This window comes from Vombatus ursinus, unplaced genomic scaffold (assembly GCF_900497805.2).
Source record: "Vombatus ursinus unplaced genomic scaffold, bare-nosed wombat genome assembly UNPS02014820.1, whole genome shotgun sequence".
Classification (NCBI taxonomy): domain Eukaryota; kingdom Metazoa; phylum Chordata; class Mammalia; order Diprotodontia; family Vombatidae; genus Vombatus; species Vombatus ursinus.
In genome coordinates, this window is record NW_020954598.1 from 25,068,059 (window position 1) to 25,085,701 (window position 17,643).

Consider the following 17,643-nt stretch of genomic DNA (forward strand, 5'->3'; position numbering starts at 1 on the left):
AGTTAGTGTGACAAGGAAGTGTAATCTGGCACAGTCAGACGGGAAGGAGAGGCACAAGAGCAATGTCATAGAAGCCCAGAACTGCTGGATCAAGAGAAGTCAAGAAGCATGAGGATTGAGCAGAGGCTAATGGGTTTGTCAATTAAGAGAACATGGTAGCTTTGGAGAGAGCAATTTACGTCGGAGGAAGAGATCAGAATTTAAAATAGAGTGGGAAGAAGTTTAGAGGCTGGAGGAGAGAAGAGGTTTGGAAGAGCCAGAGTGGAGAGTGTTGCTTCAGTGAGGGACCAGTTGAGATTAGATCACCTGAATTTGTAGTGAGCCCAGATAGCCTGGTTTCGTGCTTTTCTCCAGTTATATTCAGGAACATGTGACTAGAAGTGAAGGAGGCCAATGGTAGGAATAAAAGTTGGAGCTGCATATTTTGCCCACCTTAAAGTATACTACAAATGGTGGCTCCTGTTATGTCTGCAGTATCAGCCTGCACAGAGAAAAATTAGGGAAAATTTTAAGTTGTGGAAGGGAGAGTTATTTCCCCTACTTTTTCTTTTCTAGGCTTTCATTTGTTTAGTAAGGAGAAAAACTCATTTGAGTAAAGTGTTGGAGGGTAATAGAGTATTGTGGAAAGAGCATTGGATTGGTTGGATCTTGCTTCCATGACCCTGGGCAAACCCGGTCTTCTCTGTGGGTCTCTTTCTTCTGATGTAAGATAAGGGAGTGGAAGTCTCAAAGATCTCTAACATGCATGCTATGACCCTGTGATTCTAGGACATACCTCACCCACCCCATTATGGCTGTAAATATTCAGTGTTTGCCTCTACCCCATTGTCTGACTTGTTTCCACTTGCTTCTTTGCAGGTACTGTCCAAAGTGTAAACAGCACAGAGAGGCCTCCAAGCAGCTGATGCTGTGGCGCCTTCCAAATGTGCTCATTATCCAGCTGAAGCGCTTCTCCTTTCGCAGCTTCATCTGGAGGGATAAAATCAATGACATGGTGGAATTCCCTCTCAGGTGAGGAACCTTGGGAATAGTTGGGAGGAGACAGAAACCCATCCTCAGGGATCCTCAGGGTCTGAGCCCTTACTCTCTCAGGATGGGGAAGTCCCTTGTCGAAGGAGCAGACAGCACAGGGAGAAATTGTGCCTTGCACATAGTAGGCATTTACCAGGTGTTTGGATGAAGGATTCGTGGACAGAAATAGCAAAATATGACATGTTTGCCATGACTGGAGAGCCTCTGCTGGCTCTGGGTTATGAGGGAATAGAGGACAAAGTCAGATTTGGCAGCTCTTCTGGGAATGGTCTGAGAAATCTCCCAGCTGGTCCTTGTCATTTCATGGGATCATGGCAATCTCTTTTCCACCAACCTAGGAACCTGGACTTGAGCAAATTTTGCATAGGCCAGAAGGATGACCGGCAACTTCCAACCTATGACTTGTATGCAGTCATCAACCACTATGGGGGCATGATTGGGGGCCACTACACCGCTTATGCCCGCCTGCCTAGTGACAAGAGCAGCCAGCGGAGTGACGTGGGTGAGAGAATGTCCTGTTCCCTAAGGAAGACGCCCCGCCAAAAGTGGTCCAAGCAAATGGATTTTGAGGACAGATCCCCTGACATAGTTCAGAACTTCTACCTTCTTCCATTCATCTTCCCCAAGCCTTGATGTGTTGGGGCTTTATGGGACTTTGGCCTCAGCTTTCAGGGTTTTGTTGTTGTTGTTTGGTTTTGTCCAGTTCTTTGTGACCCCATTTAGGGTTTTCTTGGAACAGATACTGAAGTGGTTTGCCATTTCCTTCTCTAGCTTATTTATAGATGAGGAAACTGAGGCAAACAGGGGAAGTGACTTGCCCAAAGTCATAAGCTAGTAAGTGTCTGAGGCTGGATTTGAACTCAGATCTTCATGACTCCAGGCCCGGCACTCTATCCACTACTTTTCCTAGCTCCTTCAGTTGTTAGCAAACCCTTATTTCCATTACGTGACCCCTTTTACAGCTCCCTTGCCCCTCTAAGTGAACCAGATTCTATGGTTCCCACTTAAGTTCATTCAAAGCCTCCTTTGCCTTTGCCTCATCTTTGCTGCATAAAGAATGGCATTTCCCAAAAGTCTGGCATATGCCCCTTTTTTAGAAGGAGAAAGTGAATTTAGAGCAGGGATAAGAAACTGCTTTTCTCATATCCTGGGGAGAGGGGCTGGAGGTGGGTCTTACTTCCTTTGTTTAGGGGCATGTCTACTCCTAGTAATTCCTCCTTGTTCTTGCCCACCCCCAAAGGCTGGAGACTATTTGATGACAGCACAGTGACCACAGTAGATGAAAGCCAGGTAGTGACCCGCTACGCCTATGTCCTCTTTTATCGTCGGCGAAACTCTCCTGTGGAGAGGCCTCCAAGGGCCCCTTCGGCTGACCACCACCCTGACCTGGGCCCAGCTACTGAGGCGGCCACCAGCCAGGTGAGAGGGAAACCTGCATGATGTGAGGGGTTGTGTGTGGGGTACTTAAATACTTGAGGTCAGGAGAAGGAGATGGGAGGGAATATGAGGACCAGATCATTCCTTGTCTTGCCCTGCTTCTCAGTGGGTGGGGTGATTGGGCTGTGATGCAGAGACATTTGCCCTGGGGATCTCTGTTGAGCTGTGATACCTGACTCATGGGCAAAACACCTCTCATTTCATCTTTCCCTGGCTTGTTCCATCCATGCCCTCCCTGTTGGTATTGGGCAGTAGAGGCTTCTTCACATCCCCAGTGGGGCTGAGGGACCTAGGTTCTGTGTCCATTGTACACCCCAGTAAGCCCTGAATATGCTGCAGACTTGGGGATTTGGCCGTAGAGGAAAGCAGGGCCTCTGAGGGGCCCAGGCACCCAATAGCGCTGGCCCCCAGTGGGGCAGCCAGTCCATTCATGCGACCACACTGACACACAACACACCAGACATGCAAACGCACGTGCACTCCCTGACTCTACTAACCCAAGGAGACTCTTCTCCCACATGGAGAACAGCTTCTAGGACTAAATGACTCCAGTCCTTTCAGACTCTTAGTCTTAGATGCTCATGTGTATCCAGCCTCTGCTGGAGCACCTCTGCTTGATGTGTTAATCATGTGTTCTCCTGCCAGTACACACATACGCACATACATACACACTGTTCAAATACTAGTGTACATGCACGCCGCTCACACTGATTGCCCCTGCTCAGAGGTGAGTACCTGCTTTCCTTACCCTGAGTATTACTCCTTAAGGCTGAGCCTTCTGGGGTTGACATCCTTCAGCCCCATGGAGCTCAGCCTCCAGGAGAAGTTGCCTCAGTCCACAGGCCCTGAAGCCAGAGCTCTAAAGAATAGGGATGCTGTGACCATGGGAGGCCTTGGGCTTTCTCCGTCTCCCTCCCAGTGAGGGGATCTATCTAAACTCTCTCTGGAGTGGGAGGCACCAGCCTTCTGCGTAAACCCACCACCTCTGCCATCGACACCTTGCCACTTCTGACAGCATGCGGGTATAGTGGGCATAATCTATCCTTCAACTCGATCCGTCAACTCTGCTCTCCACCTCCTCCCTCACTGGGCTGGGCTCCATGGGAATGCCAGGGGACCGTCCCCTCTGACCACGCCTGGCACATAGGAGGAACTCGAGATGTGGGCAGAACAAGAACTCTCTACCTGAAGAGATCAGTCATAGGCCAAGGCCATTGGAGCTTTGGCTTATGGGGGAAAGAAAACCACGCTGTGATTGTTTAAGCCCTGGAAGTGCATGGGGCAGAGCTGCACTGCGATTGGCTGACCAAGTTATCTGGGTCAGGGAAGAAAAGCTGTGCTGTGTTGGGATGTCTTCTGTGAGCAAGACTCCTTTCATCCAGAGGAGAACTGAGCAGTGATAACTGGATCCTTTTTGATCCTGGGGGCTGGAAAGCTGAACTCTGATTGACTGTCTGAGTGAGATACATTGTGCTGGAGAAAGTCATGCCAGGATTGCCCTGTGCCCCCTTGAAATTCACCTCAGATGATCACTACAGATGGCTACCACCTACCTTCTGACTGCTTGACCCTGGGACTGCAGGTGGACAGCCCCAGCACCCATTCCTAGGGTGGCCAGGGTGGGGCTCAGGGCTTTGGGGGGTGGGGACACCAGGGGCCACATCCCATCCTGTCCTGTCTTCCCGCCCCCTGGTGCTGACTCAAGTTTCCGCACACCGCAGGCTTCCCGGATCTGGCAGGAGCTGGAAGCAGAGGAAGAGCTGGGGCCAGAGGCCTCAGGACGCCTGGGCCACTGGGGGCCCCGAGGCTGGGCAGCCCCACCGAGGCGGGCCCCTGACGCACCAGATGAGGGCTGCCTCCGCTACTTCGTCCTGGGCACCATGGCTGCCCTGGTGGCGCTCGTCCTCAATGTGTTCTATCCACTGGTGTCCCAGAGCCGATGGAGATGAGTTGCCTGCCTGTAGGCTGGCCCCTCTGGGGAGTGGATTTGGACCCCAGTATGGACTCAGGGCCCTGGCTGTGTTCTGTACACTCATGTCTAAGGGCTGCCTAACAGCCTTCCCCTAGGAGAGAATAGGCTTCCGCCCAGCCAGTTCCTGATGCCTCAGACCCTGAGCTGTGTCCCTGGGCCACTTGCCTGCTGGGCTTCTAGCCCCAGGCCATAAGTGTAAACCTGAGGTTACAGGGATCCTGTTCTCCCTTCTTGCCTTCCATCTATGAGGCCCAGCCCCAGGTCCTTTCCCTTTCCATGCCCCCTATTCCCAAGCTACTTTCCTGTATTTAATGTGTCAATAAAGTGAAATTGTTCCCAGGCTGAGTGTCTTATCTCCTCCCTCTGGTGCCTCTTGTTGCGTCTTTTCCCTATGCGCGCCTAATATCCCAAAAATGTACTAGAGTACCCCCACAAATTCATGTGCCCCAATTGCTCACTGGTGGGAGGGAGAGGGCCCACACCTTAGGGAAGGAAAAAGATCCTGGGTACTGTTGGAGGGGGACGGGTTGCCTCCTCCATATTGCCCCTCCCAGCATTATGTTCCATTTACAGGGAATGGGCCCTGCGCCCTTCACGCCTGGTCTGGACCCTGAGGGGGGCCCCCCGATGACGCCCGCAGAGCTGTTCCCCCGCCCCACGGAGCGCCCCACCCCTACCTACAGCAACATGGAGGAAGTCGACTAGCAGGTCCCTGGGTGGGGGGGCCCTGGGTGGGGGGAGGGTGTATCTAGCAGGGCTTTCTGGCTTTGGCCTTCTCCTATGCCAAGCACCTTGTTCACCCTCAGCTTTCCCCCTCCCTAGCTCCTAACAGCTTCCCTCAGCCTTTCCCTCCTCTAACCGGGATGCAGGCTCCATTTGGGGGGTGGAAGTGGGAGGGAGCTAGAAGGTTTGGGGCTTCTGAGGTGGTGCCTTGGCTGTCTGCAGTTAGCCTGCACCTCTCGAATGTCCACACACACACACACACACACACACAAAAACATGCACCAGCCCCCTGAATAAGACCCTGGATTCTTCCCTGGCTCTGAGCCCAGCCCTTGGTGCCCTCTGTGTTTAATTTCTCTCAGTTGTACTTTCATTTCTTTCCGATTTGCATTTTAATTTTATTTGAAATATTGTAATTTTTTTTGCATTTGGGAAGTGATTGCTGCTGTTTAAATATATTTTAAACAATAAATAAGTAAACCTCAATTATTGTAACCTCTGTGGAGGCTGCATTTGGCACTATCCATCCCGGACTACCAGGGACCACCTGGTCCTACCTCCTTCTAAGCTGCTCCCACAATTTTGTCTTTCCCCCCAACTCATCCAGCATCTCTGGGGCCAGGATAGAAGAGAAGACATGGATAAGCCCACCCTTTAGAGATAAGGGGGAGCCAGGGAAGCAGGTGGGTGCACTGCTTGGAGGAAGATGATGACTGCATGTTTCTGCTGGTATTTCTATGATGTTTTCTACAGGGCCTCATTCATGTTATCTCATTTGAGTCCCATCTTACAGATGAGAAGAGAGGTTCCTAGAGGTTAGGCAGTTTGGCAATGATCATACAGCTAGTGTGGCAGGTGACATTTGAACTGCATCATTTGATGGTCAGTGAAATTTTTTTGTTTGAAAAAGGTCCTCGTACTCAAAACGTTTGAGACCCACTGCTCTGACTCCTAACTTTATGGATGAAGAACAGACATGGAGAAATCAAGCCACTTGTTCAAAGTAATACGAGTAGGAGAAGGAAAGGGAGCAAGCATTTATTAAGCATTTGCTGTGTGCCAGGCACTGTGCTAATTAGCACTGTACAAACATTGTTTTATTTTACTAGAAGCAGAGTCAGGATTCCTACCTAGCCCTTGATTCCAAAACCAGAGTTTAGGCTAGGTGCCTCAGGCAGTGCATGGGTAAGGATCCGAGGGGCTCTGAGTGTGGAATGCCTGTTCGTTATAGTTTGTTAGACTCATCAGATTTAGAGTTGGGAGGGACTTTTTGGACCTTCTAGTCTGTTTTCCCTCTTAGGGAAATAGTCCCAGACAAAAAAGAATTTGCCCATGATCACGCAAGTAGTGAAAGTCCAGCATAGAGGCCCAGATCTCTTGACTCCAAATCTGGGAGGATTTTTGTAGTTTATCTAGCTCTACCTTCCACCCTGGCAGCTAGGTAGTGCCATAGTGCACAGAGTACTAGGCCTGGAGTCAGGAAGATTGATCTTCCTCAGTTCAAATCTGACCTCAGACACTAGCTGTGTGACCCTGGGCAAGTCATTTAGCCCTGTTGGCTTCGGTTTCCTCATCTGTAAAAAGGAGCTGGAGAAGGAAATGGCAAACCACTGGATTATCTTTGCCAAGAAAACCCCAAATGAGGTCACAGAGTCAGACATGAGTGAAATAACTGAACACCACCACCTTCCATCCTATGAAGGAATCTTCTGTACACATCTTTCCTTATGGCAGCAGGACATAATGGAAAGAGTAATGGATTTAGTCAGAAGACCCAGATTCAAATTCCAGCTCTACTACTCCACTCCCTGGGTGACCTTGCTTCAGAGATGAGGCAATCCCCTCATCTTTCTGGGCTGCAGTTTTGTCATTCATAAAATGAAGAGATTGGATAGGGTATTTCTAAGGTCCCTGCCAACCTTATATCTTGAAGTCTTGTGATCAAATCAACCAACAAATATTCTTTAATCTCCTGAGCCAAGTGCTAGGTGCTAGGCATGTGGAGACAAACGTGAAATATTCCCTGCTTTTGGGAAGTATCCACTCCGCAGCCTAGACAACATGCATATCTATGACTATACACAGAACCCCTACAAAGAGCTGACATTTGGGGGCCTTGTACAGAAGGGAGTGCTGGAGAGAGGTCCTGAGGGAAGCCAGGCAGGGTGTATCATAGGCTGGGGCAGAAGCAGAAGCCAATGAGAACCCTCTGACCTGGGTTTGCATCTCAACTTGGCCAGATACAGCCTGTGTGACCTTGGCCAATCTCCTAAAACTCTTTGGGCCTGTTTCTCTGTTATACAAGAAGGAGCTTGAACTAAATGAGAAGAGAGAAACAAAAGAAGGCTTTATTAAGTCCTACTATGTGCCAGGCCCTGTGCTAAGCAATTTATAAATATCTCATTTGATCTTCACAACAACTCTTCAAGGTAGCTACTATTATTACCCCATTTTACAGTTGAGACTGAGGCAAATAAAGGCAAAATGATTTGCCCAGGATTACACAGTAAACATTTGGAGCAGGATTTGAACATCTTCTCGACTCCCAAGCACAGCCCTCTAATAAACTTCACCACTTAGCTGCCTTTAAGGGCCATTCTAGGTCTAAATGTGATGATCCCAAATCTTGTCTAGTTTCAGTCTTCCTCCCAAGCTGTTCATTCTCTCTGCGTGCACAAGCTTGTCAATTTTGTGAACTACATTATACCAATGTTAATTTTTATTTATATATAGTTATAGATGTGGAATGATAAGATTGAATGATTTAGATTTGCTTTAAAAGTGTTGATTAGGAGAAACTTATTAATACATACATTCTTGTAGCCATGCACATATGTAGTCCATTGGGATTGGAAGTAACACTCCAGGTTTGGACTGACTAGGGCAGAGCTGAGTGGGAAGGGTGATTGACTGCTACGTTATAAGAGGCTCTTTTGCACGTACAAATCTGTCAGATATATGGGTTGCTTTTAGGGGGAGAAGTAAACTCAGGCCAATAAGCATTTACCTTATCTCACTGCTGTTCCCAGCCCTGTGCTTGATGCTGTTGGAAACTGGGAGTAGACCCAAGGTCAGCTTATGGGGGTAGGGGTGAGAAGATTCTTACATTCTGCCTGGTTTATACTTATGAGCAAAGGTGGGAGTTGAGGGTACATTTTCATTAAGCAAACATTCATTGATCCTTCCCATGGTCCTGAGGTGGAGGCAGAGAAATCCATGTCCTAGGGGAGTGCTCAGTTTAGGTGGAGAGGTGGGGCTTAAGACAGGATGGAGGTGCACACAGAACTACAATAAAAGACAGAATGTGATTAGGGCTGTAACTGGGATGAGATGCAGGACTGGAAGGTGCTTTTCTCTGTTGGTCATAGGCCTGGGGGCACTTCTTCCTTCCCCTTATTCATCATCTGTGGGTCACCCCAAACAAACTAAAGTGGAGAGACTTGAGCCCCCTTAACATTGCCCCACCATCTCTTCTGCTTCTCTTTCCTGTGGCATGGAGCTCAGCTGGACAAAATCATTATTCATTAAACATTAATCATGCTAAAAACAATGATGGTCATGGGGAGGGGAATTAGGTAAGACCGTCTCTCTTCACATGGAGCTAACAATCTAGTTCACAGTACATGAGGGCCAAGGGGGGTGGGAGGGAAGGTGGTTACTGAATTTGAAAGAGAGGAGAATCAAAGAAGGCTTGTTGGAGGAGGTGGTGTTTCATTTGGGCTTTAAAGAAGCAAAGGAAAGAGGGGAGAGGACATTCTAGTCACGGTGCAAAGGCACGTCATCAGGAAAGTACAGGAGAGGAGGCTGGAAAGGAGACGTGTAGTCCAGTTGTCCTGGTATAGAGAATGTATACAGGCATAATGTGAGGTAAGGCTAGAAAGGCAGGGTTGGAAGGGCCTTGATGTGGGCAAAAGCATTTTAACTCATTAGGAAGTAGGAAGCCATTGAAAATTTTTGAGCAGAAGGCTAACATGAGTAGGTTTTTGTGTCAGAAAAGTTAGAATGAATGAGTACAGTTCAAATAGTTTCAAATGAAAATTTAAAAATTATTCTAGGAATAATAATATGAAAGAAGGAGTGGATTGGGAAGAGTAGGAATGTACTGCCTTCATCCAGATGGTAATAAAGGCCCGTGATGAGGAATGGAGAGGAGAAATTGAGGTGGGATTGACTGGACTAAGTTAATTGATTGGCTCTGAGAGGTGAGAGAGGGGGAGAGTTCAAGATCACCTCCAAATTATACTATCTGACTTCAACAGGATGCTAACTACTTACTGCCCGCTAAGAAAGACAGATTTTAATTTGAAGTAAGGAAAAGCTTCTCAAGATTAGAGCTTCCAACAGAAGAATGGGTAACCAAAGCAGTCAGTTACCCATTTTTGGAGGTCTTCAAGCAGAAGCTAGATGACCACTTGCCAGGGATTTAGATTTAGGTGCATTGTTGAGGATATTCCTGTTCAGATAGAGATTTGAACCACCTGAGGTGCCTACCAATGACTTCATCTCTTATCCCTTCCCTATCACGTCCCTGTACAGCTGTTCCAAACCTCTGTCCGTGAAGCCAACCCCATCCCCTCTCACAAAAAGACCTCATCTCCTTTACTGAAAAGATTAATGTCATCGACCTGTAATTCCTCATTGCTCCCACACTTAAAACCCCCTCATCTTCATCTATCTCCTTCCCTCTGGCCCCAACTCCTTGTCAAGGCCAAGCCTATCCCGTTGATCCTATCCCCTATTCCCACAGGATGGTGGAGCTCTAGTCTTGGCTTCTTTCCTGGGGATCTCCAAGTCCAGAATTCTCTACTAGACTGAGCTCCGTGAGGACTAAGGCTGAGGGCTAGACAGACATTCATCTAGTAAGCTCTCTGAGGGCAGTTGCCTAGTCTTATCTAAGCTTTGTATCTTCCCCAGCTAGTGGAATTCAGGCAGCACTTAACAAGTGTCGAATGAATGAGTGAATGAATGAATGAATGGTGGTGGGTTGGGTTGGATGTAGCAACAAACATCTTCTGAAGGTGCACTAAGTATCTGAAGAAGGCACCCTGAACACAGAAAAGCTGAAACCCAAACCTCATAGGCCCTGTTCCCCAATCCCACAAACCGCAGTGGGGGCGTGGCTAGAGATAGGCGCTTGTCTGGTCTGTTGGCATTGAACACCTGGAGGGGTGGGGTGGGGGCGCCCTGGATGCCGCTTGGTCCAGTACCCAGAGCCGCGGGAGACGCGGACACGCGCAGGGAAGGGGCTGTTCGCGTAGGGAAAGGGCGGGGACGCGCAAGAGCTGCGCTGTGCCGGTCTGCGCGCAGTGCAGCTCAGGCCGGGTGGGGAAGGGAACCGGAGCTGAGAGTCGGGAGTGGAGGAGAGCAAGAGGCAAGAGCAGAGCCGGCAGCAGCGGAGATGGGGGAGCATCCGCAGCAGCCGTGGAACCAGCCCAGAGGGAGGCAGGGCACACCGGAGCCCCCTGTGGGCAGCGGCCGGGCCAGGCCGGCGGGACTGGCCTCGGCGGGAAGCTGAGCCTGAGGGCCCAGGTGAGACCCCGGACAGGGGGTTGGGGGAACTGCACCAAAGACAAGGAGGGGGACCCCATTCCCCCTAGCTAGCCGCCCCCAGGTGCGAAGTCAGTTCCTGTCCTTTTGCGCAGCCGACTTGCTGGGGACTACTAGGCAACCATCAGGAGGTCTGCAACTCCACATTCTCTGTCGCCTGTCAAAGGCGTCCCTACCCCAACCCAGGGATTCAGCCCCATCCGTTAAGAGTATTTGTGTGAAATCATATGCTCTGACCAAAGGGTGAAGAAAAATGTGCCACAGCTGGGAAGGGGATCCAGGTGTAATGGTCGCTGGGCTGGGTGGGGAGCACCCACTGAAAGGTCCCAGTCCTTAGTTATAAGAAAAACTGATTTCTCAGAACACCACCCCCTCCTCCTCCCCAGTCACAAGGCAGTGTTCTCTTAATACTGGCTCCTTTCTTCCATCTTCCATCACTGGAGGCTTTTGGTGGAGGAAAGGAAGGTGAATTCCCTGCCTGAGCCCTAGATACCTAGTCACCAAGATAGTAAGTAGCCTGAGTCTCTTAGGCTCTCTAGGGTAACCTTACCACAAAGATTGGACCCACTGGGCATAAGAGCCTCCATTCTAGGGGACAACTCAGGGCACAGGATCCTATGATTTTCAAACTGGTAGAGACCTTACAGACCATCTAGTTCAACTCTGATTTATAAATGAGGAGAGAGGCCAGAGGAGAACTAGAACTTGCCAAGGTCACATAAGTAGTAAGTTGCCCATGATTTGAATCCAAAGTCTGTGTTCCTAAATCAAGGTATCTTTCCTTCTGCCCCTGAGAAGGGAACCCTGCCTTGGCACTGTGGAAGAGTGAGGGGACCAAAGAGACTAGAGAAAGGAGGGAGAGACCACCCTACCCTTAGGTAGACTCCATCTTGGTTAGAAATGTAAACTAGTGAAAAGTGATTCATTAATCAGATAAGGGCTTAAGGGAGAAAGAATAAAAGGTATATCTGGGAAAATTAGGGAAATCTTCCTGGCAGAGGTGGGCTCTGATCTGGATTTGAAATGAGAGGTGAATCACCCTTCCAGATAGATTGGAGTGGGGAGAGCTTATGTCCAACACAAACTCAGAAGAGGCTAATCTTGTGGGAAGTCATCTATTAGATACGGTTCAGTGGAATGAAAACATCCTGAGGACCCTGAGCCGGAAGTCAAGGAAACTTGGATTCTTAGCCAGACTCTGACATTAACTTGCTGTGTGCAAGTCTCTTCCTGTCTTTGGACCTGTTTCCCTGACTGGGCCATGGAGGGGAGGGTGGGGATGAGCCTTGAGTTTCCTTCAACTCTGAATTCATGTCCCTAGAGGTAGCCTTGCAGTCAGACGGTTCCCAAACGGAGCCCCTCTGGGGATACAGGTAAAGAAGGCTACTGGAAACTGTGTCTCTTTTTGGTTGTTTACAAACACTCAGCTTAACCTAGGGCCTCCCAAGGAGCAAGTCATCTTCTGACCTTGGCCATGCCCCAAGGGCATCTCATCCTCAGCAGTGCCAGAGGAGAGAACTATACATAATCTCTCTGAGCCCTGCAGGAGAGAATGAAAGCTGTTTGTCTCCTCTAGGACAGGTCTGCCTGTATCCCACCCCAACAGGAGACCCCAACCTGGAGAAAAGGGGCAGGTGACCTGAGGTGTAGGTGAGGATGTGGGTGGGATGGGAGCTCAACCCTTTATTCTCAGCCTTTCTCCTCTCTCCTCTCACCCCCCAACTAACCACATGTGTATGAGGAGGGAGCACAAAGTCAGTATACCTGCTCCAGTTACCCTTGGTTAACTGACAGCCATGGCAGGGGGTTTGGTGGAGTGGAGGTGGAGTCACTTAGTCATTGTGCCAGATGGGGCAACAGCTGCTGCCTGTCCCCCAATTCTGACACAGTTCCTTCATTGGAATTATAACATTAAAGCTGGAAGGGACCTTAGAACACAGGATGTTAGAGTGAGGAAAGGTTTTAAAGATTATCTACTTCACCTCCTCCTTTTACAGATAGGGAAACTGAGACCCAGAGAAGTTAAATAATTTGTCCAAATTCAAACAAGTAGTGGCAAAGCTGAGATTCAAATTTAGATGTTCTTAGGCCAAGCACTTCCAAGATCCCAAAACAGCACCCCATCCTACGCCCCACTCCTTTTCTCCGTAGAGTAAAAAGTAGCTTCAGATATTAGGGTCCATGAAAGGGTGGGCAGGGAGGGGACACTTAAAGCTGGGTGTTACTTAGTACCTGGAGCACAGAGCTGTTGGCCAAAAGAAAGGAAGTCAGACGCTTAAACACATTCTTATTTCCCAGAGTAGAAGGCATGCTATTTCAGGAAGGGTAGAGACAAGGTTGGGGAGGCTTCTCTACTGGACAGCTTCCATCTTGAAGGGAGGCAGAAGACAGAGGTAATAACTCCCATTTCTGTGGAGCTTTAATGTTGACATGGCACTTTCCTCATAGCATCCTTGTGAGGTGATGAAAATATCATCATCCTCATTTACAGATACTCTCAGAGACTGTAATTTGACCCAGGTCTCCTGATTCTCAGTCACTTCGATGCTTTCCTCCTAAAAGTTCCAAGTCATAGAATCAGATAAAAGAAGGCCCAGTTTTCGATGAGAGGAACAGAAATTCCTCCCAGACTTCCTGGAGGAAGTTTCCAGTGGAGAAAAGGACCTAAAAACCAACCTAGTCCAGCTCATTTATTAAGCATCTCTCTGTTCTCTGTTCTCAAGGTCTCTGTTCAGAGCACTGTGCTCAATGCTGGAGAATATACAAAGTTTAGGTAAACAGCTAGTTGGTCCGGGGTTCAGAGGGCAAGCAAGTAGCTGTTCATAAAGATCGAGAATGGAAGAGCCAGGTTCCCGATTCCATATGCTCTTTGCAATACATAGTAGCTCACATTTAAATAGTACTTAAGGTTTACAAGCACTTTCCTTAACAATAGACATGCAACACATAAAACTCAAGATTCAGCAAGGTTAATTGACTTGGTCAGGGTAAACACCGCTAGTATGAGCTGCACTTAGCACCGTTCCTTTCACTTAGTAGACATTTAAGTGTTTATTGACTGACAGGTACAGAGGGGGAAAAATTTGCCTAATTGCCAGGGTTGGGGGATGGGTGGATAGGGGAGCCCCAGTTTCAGTGCTGCAAAATTCACCTCCTTCTCCCTCTCTTACCCTACCTCCCTCCCCTACAGGTGGCTCCGGGATTATGCTGAGCCCTGCCCATGGAGACCCACTCGGACCTTCCGGTGTTGGAGACAAGTGATGGACCCGGAGCAGGGACTGCAGTGGACAGCTCCGAGGATGCTGGCTGGGCTGGGCGACCGTTCCCTGGGGGCTTCCGGGCTTCACTGGCTGGCGTGCTGCTTCTGGAGCTCGCGCTGGGCCTGGGCTGTAATGCTGCTGCCCTGCTTCTGCACCGAGCCAGGGCAGGCCCCAGGGCCTCGGCCAGCGCACGCCTCACCCTCAGCCTGCACGTGCTGGACACGCTCATCTGCGCGCTTTGTGTCCCTCTCAGCGTGGCCGTACTCCTGCTGCCCACTACACCGGCTCCTCGCGCTCCGGTCTCGGTGCGCCCCGCAACCCTGCTCTGCCGCTTCCATGAGGCCGGGGTCACCTTTAGCGGCGTGGCCACGGCAGCCGGCGTACTCGCCGTGAGCCTGGACCGCTACGACATGTCCGCGCGGCCCGCGCGCCGTCGTCTCACGCCCGCGCGCGCGCTGTTGCTGCTGGCCATCGCTTGGCTGCTCTCCCTGGCAGCCTTCTTCTTGCCCTTTGTGGAGGCCGGGCTGGCGCCGGGGGCGTGGGATGACGCCTCGGGTGCTGACAACCGCACAGGCGTGTCCTGTGTAGGTACAGGCGGAGATGGGGCTGTGGCGGGCCGAGGGGCGTCTGCTGGCAGGGGCCACCTCCTGGTGCAGATCCCCGCCTTCATGGCGGCTCTTGTGGGACTGTTGGTGACCTACGCGCGTGTCCTCCATGCGCTGAGCGCGGGCGTCGGTGCGCGAGCCAGTCGGAGGAGGAGAAGGGGGAGGCGGCGAGGACGTGGCTGTGGGTCTGGGGCCGGGTCTGGAGAGTCCCGGGGGCTGAGTTCCATGCCACCGCCGGCCGCACCCACCCCAGGCCCCGCGCCCCCGCCGCCAGCCCTGCAAACTTCGGTGTCTGTGATTCTAGCGTTGCGGCGAGCCGTGCGCAGGCACCGCGACAGGCGGGCTCGGAGGCGGCGGGTTTTGCGCCGGTCGCTGCTCATCGTCAGCTCCTTTGTGGGATGCTGGGCTCCTTTGTCTGTGGGCAACCTGCTTCTTCTGTGCATGGGCCCCAGCGAGCGGCTGGCCCGCCTACGGCTTTGCTGCCTGGCGGCGGCCTACGGTACCACGGTGCTGCACCCGCTGCTCTACGCTTTCCCTCGCCGCTCGCTCAGCCGGGCGCTGCGAAGCCAAGCTCGGAGGCACGCTGTGTGCGCCTTGCGACCCGAACCACCTGCTGCGGCTGCTGCTATTGTGCGGAATTCCTGGCTGGGAACGCGCAAAGGCCAGGGCAAGGCGGAGGAAGTCGGGGACCGTGGTTTGGGCTTGGATGGACAGCCCCGGGACTGAGGGCTTCAATCGTTGCCCTTGCCCTGCAGGCGCGCATGGAATGAGGGTAACCGATTTCCCCAGTATCCTTGGTTCAAGTGTGCCCATGGACTAACAGCCTCATCCAGGTGCATCTTCCCTGTGAGTGCCCAGGAATCATCTGGCTTTTCTGACCTAAAAGGTGTCCACAGACTGAGGGCCTCAGCCCAATGTCCCTGCCCTGGAGGTGGATGCCCACTAGCCATTCATCGACCCTGTCCTGCAGATGAGCACAGACTGGAGACTTTCTTTGCTCTCCTGCCCTGAGTGGCCTGGGGGCCCAGGACTTGTCACCAGCACCCACCACCCTTGGGCCCCTGGAACCCGAAGGGGAGCTGGAGGAGAGCCTACTCTAAGCTCAAATTCCTGCCACCTCAGTCCCATCACCCCTCGCCAAAGAAAGCACAGTCTCCATTCTGTTTCACAAAGTCCCTAGCCACCACAGAGTGCTCAGCTCCTGGGGATGATGGGGTGCCCCCGTTTGCTGCACCATTAAGGCAATAATAGGGCTAGGGAGAAGAAAATTCCACAGAGAGACCCACTGCCCTGACGGGGCTCATCACAGCAATAACTCCAGATGGAGGTCCTCAATTACCCCATTCCTGCCCCCAAAGAGTCACCAGCCTGGGAGTCACCACCTCCCCATTCACAGATTTAGCTAGGGGATGGGATCCTTGTCTGGTCTTCCTGTTTGTCATTGGCTTGCTTGTCCTAGAGGGGACTAGTCAGGTATCTGTCTTCTCCCTACCAGCATCCCCCCAGGAGGAAAAGATGTAGTGTTGTTTCTTATGGGGGGGGGGAGTCCGAAATGGAGGCAGGCCAGAGTTTCTTCTGGCTTTGGCCAAACTGCCAGGGTTAAGGACTGGCTCTCAGTACAAATCCTCCAGGGTGTGATGTTACTGGGGGTGCCCAGGGTGTTTGGCAGCTGCTCCCCCTACCTGGATGAGAGAAGTAAATGCCCTAGCAGGGAGTTCTATCCCTATATGTAGTTTTTACTTTTAATACTGTCCAGTCTGGTGTGACTTTTCTGGTAGCGTTCAGTTCCCCTGGTGTCTGAGGTGGCCCCAGGTCTTTCTGCAAAATACTTGCAAAGGATCTGATCCTTACGCTCTTAGAAAATAAACTTGATCACCATCCCTTCCTCTAAAGTTCTGGCCTCTCTCTGGGTCCATGGGGTGTGGTGTAGAAAATATAGAAGCAATTGGTTCCCTTTTTGTGAGGGGAGAAAGAACCAGTACTTTGGAGTACCAGTCCATGGAGTACAACAGCTCCATGAAGCTCCATGAAGGAGCTGACTTGTTTTGAAAATGATTTGCATATGTCAACAGAAACCTAAGCTTTCCTCCTCCCAGCTGTTTCTCTCACCAGTCTCAGTTAATGCTGCTCTTGTCCCACTTCCCACTCAAATCCTATTGATCAAACTCTGCTCTCAAAGACCTTCTAGTCAGGACTGAAGTTCTGGGTTCTGGACCCTTCTTGCCACTAGATCTCAGACTATTCTAGGGGAAAGTCACTTGTCAGCAGGTTGTTGGGGAGAGAGATCTGAATGTTCTGGAAGAAGTACATCTGGGGGCAGGGCAGGTTCAGTTGGAAGTTTAGTGGAGCCTCCAGAGGTGGGGAAGGCATAAGCTATACATACAACCATTTGTGGTTCCTGAATCTGCACCACCCCCCCATCTCCCAGATCTGCTTTCTCTGCGTTAGAAGGGAAAGAAGCAAATTCCTGTCCAAATATAATAAGGGATAAAGGTTGATAGCTAGAAGGGGGCTTACAGACCATCCATCTCAGCTCCTCATTCTACAGATGAAGAACCTGGGGCTCCTGGAATGTCACATGTCTAAGGTCACAGGGGACCTAAGTAGAACTGAGAGTTAAACTCAGCCAGGGGCAATGCCCTTGCCACTCAACTGTGCTGCTGAGTTGAAACAAGTCAGGTCTCCTCAGAAGAAAGGTGAAAGTGATAGCTGAAACACTCCAGGAAGACCTGGAAAGTGAAGGAGGGGAAAAGGGGGGTTTAGGGTTGAAAAGAGAAGTTGCCCTTGCCCAACAAAATATTTCATGGTGTAATCTAGTTTGTAAGAATGAATCTTGAATCCCATCAGTCCTACAGCCTCCCATTGTTTCCCTTCCCTCTGAGTCTGTTTATCACCACGTCTAGATGGAGGAGAGAGGAGAAGAAAGGAGTGAGGGAAAAGGGAGAAGGGGAAGGGAAAGGGAAAGAAGAGAAGAAGGAAAGGAAAGGAGGGGAGACACCTACACAGAACCATAAGCAATGGGAAGGCGTATTTCACCTTAACATCAGGGAAAAATTTCCCAACAGCT

The 17,643-nt window shown here is 50.6% G+C and overlaps 2 protein-coding genes across 4 annotated transcripts; both read left to right on the forward strand.

Annotated features, from left to right (window-relative positions):
* The first annotated feature begins 863 nt into the window (after nucleotides 1–863).
* USP19 (ubiquitin specific peptidase 19) lies at nucleotides 864–5,597 on the forward strand. 3 transcript variants are annotated; one of them, XM_027836838.1, is made up of 4 exons: nucleotides 864–1,011; nucleotides 1,371–1,534; nucleotides 2,273–2,451; nucleotides 5,015–5,597. In XM_027836838.1, exons 1-4 carry the CDS (start codon nucleotides 905–907, stop codon nucleotides 5,144–5,146), a joined length of 582 nt encoding a protein of 193 aa, XP_027692639.1. In that variant the 5' UTR covers nucleotides 864–904; the 3' UTR covers nucleotides 5,147–5,597. The 3 variants fall into 3 exon arrangements, with proteins under 3 accessions (XP_027692639.1, XP_027692638.1, XP_027692640.1); XM_027836837.1 differs by lacking the exon at nucleotides 5,015–5,597 and adding an exon at nucleotides 4,191–4,781; XM_027836839.1 differs by lacking the exon at nucleotides 5,015–5,597 and adding an exon at nucleotides 3,485–4,096.
* Nucleotides 5,598–13,931: 8,334 nt separating this feature from the next.
* Nucleotides 13,932–16,421, forward strand: LOC114024025 (G-protein coupled receptor 22-like). The gene has a single exon (XM_027836844.1). It carries the CDS (start codon nucleotides 13,932–13,934, stop codon nucleotides 15,300–15,302), a length of 1,371 nt encoding a protein of 456 aa, XP_027692645.1. The 3' UTR covers nucleotides 15,303–16,421.
* The last annotated feature ends 1,222 nt before the right edge of the window (nucleotides 16,422–17,643 follow it).

What these genes read in the sequence shown, in the direction of transcription:
- USP19 (XM_027836837.1), top strand. Translation starts at nt 905, where the DNA reads ATGCTGTGGCGCCTTCCAAATGTGCTCATTATCCAGCTGAAGCGCTTC. An exon ending in CAGCCAGCGGAGTGACGTGG is followed by an intron (nt 1,535 to 2,272) that starts GTGAGAGAATGT and finishes CCACCCCCAAAG; the next exon opens with GCTGGAGACTATTTGATGAC. An exon ending in CTGAGGCGGCCACCAGCCAG is followed by an intron (nt 2,452 to 4,190) that starts GTGAGAGGGAAA and finishes CGCACACCGCAG; the next exon opens with GCTTCCCGGATCTGGCAGGA.
- LOC114024025 (XM_027836844.1), top strand. Translation starts at nt 13,932, where the DNA reads ATGGAGACCCACTCGGACCTTCCGGTGTTGGAGACAAGTGATGGACCC.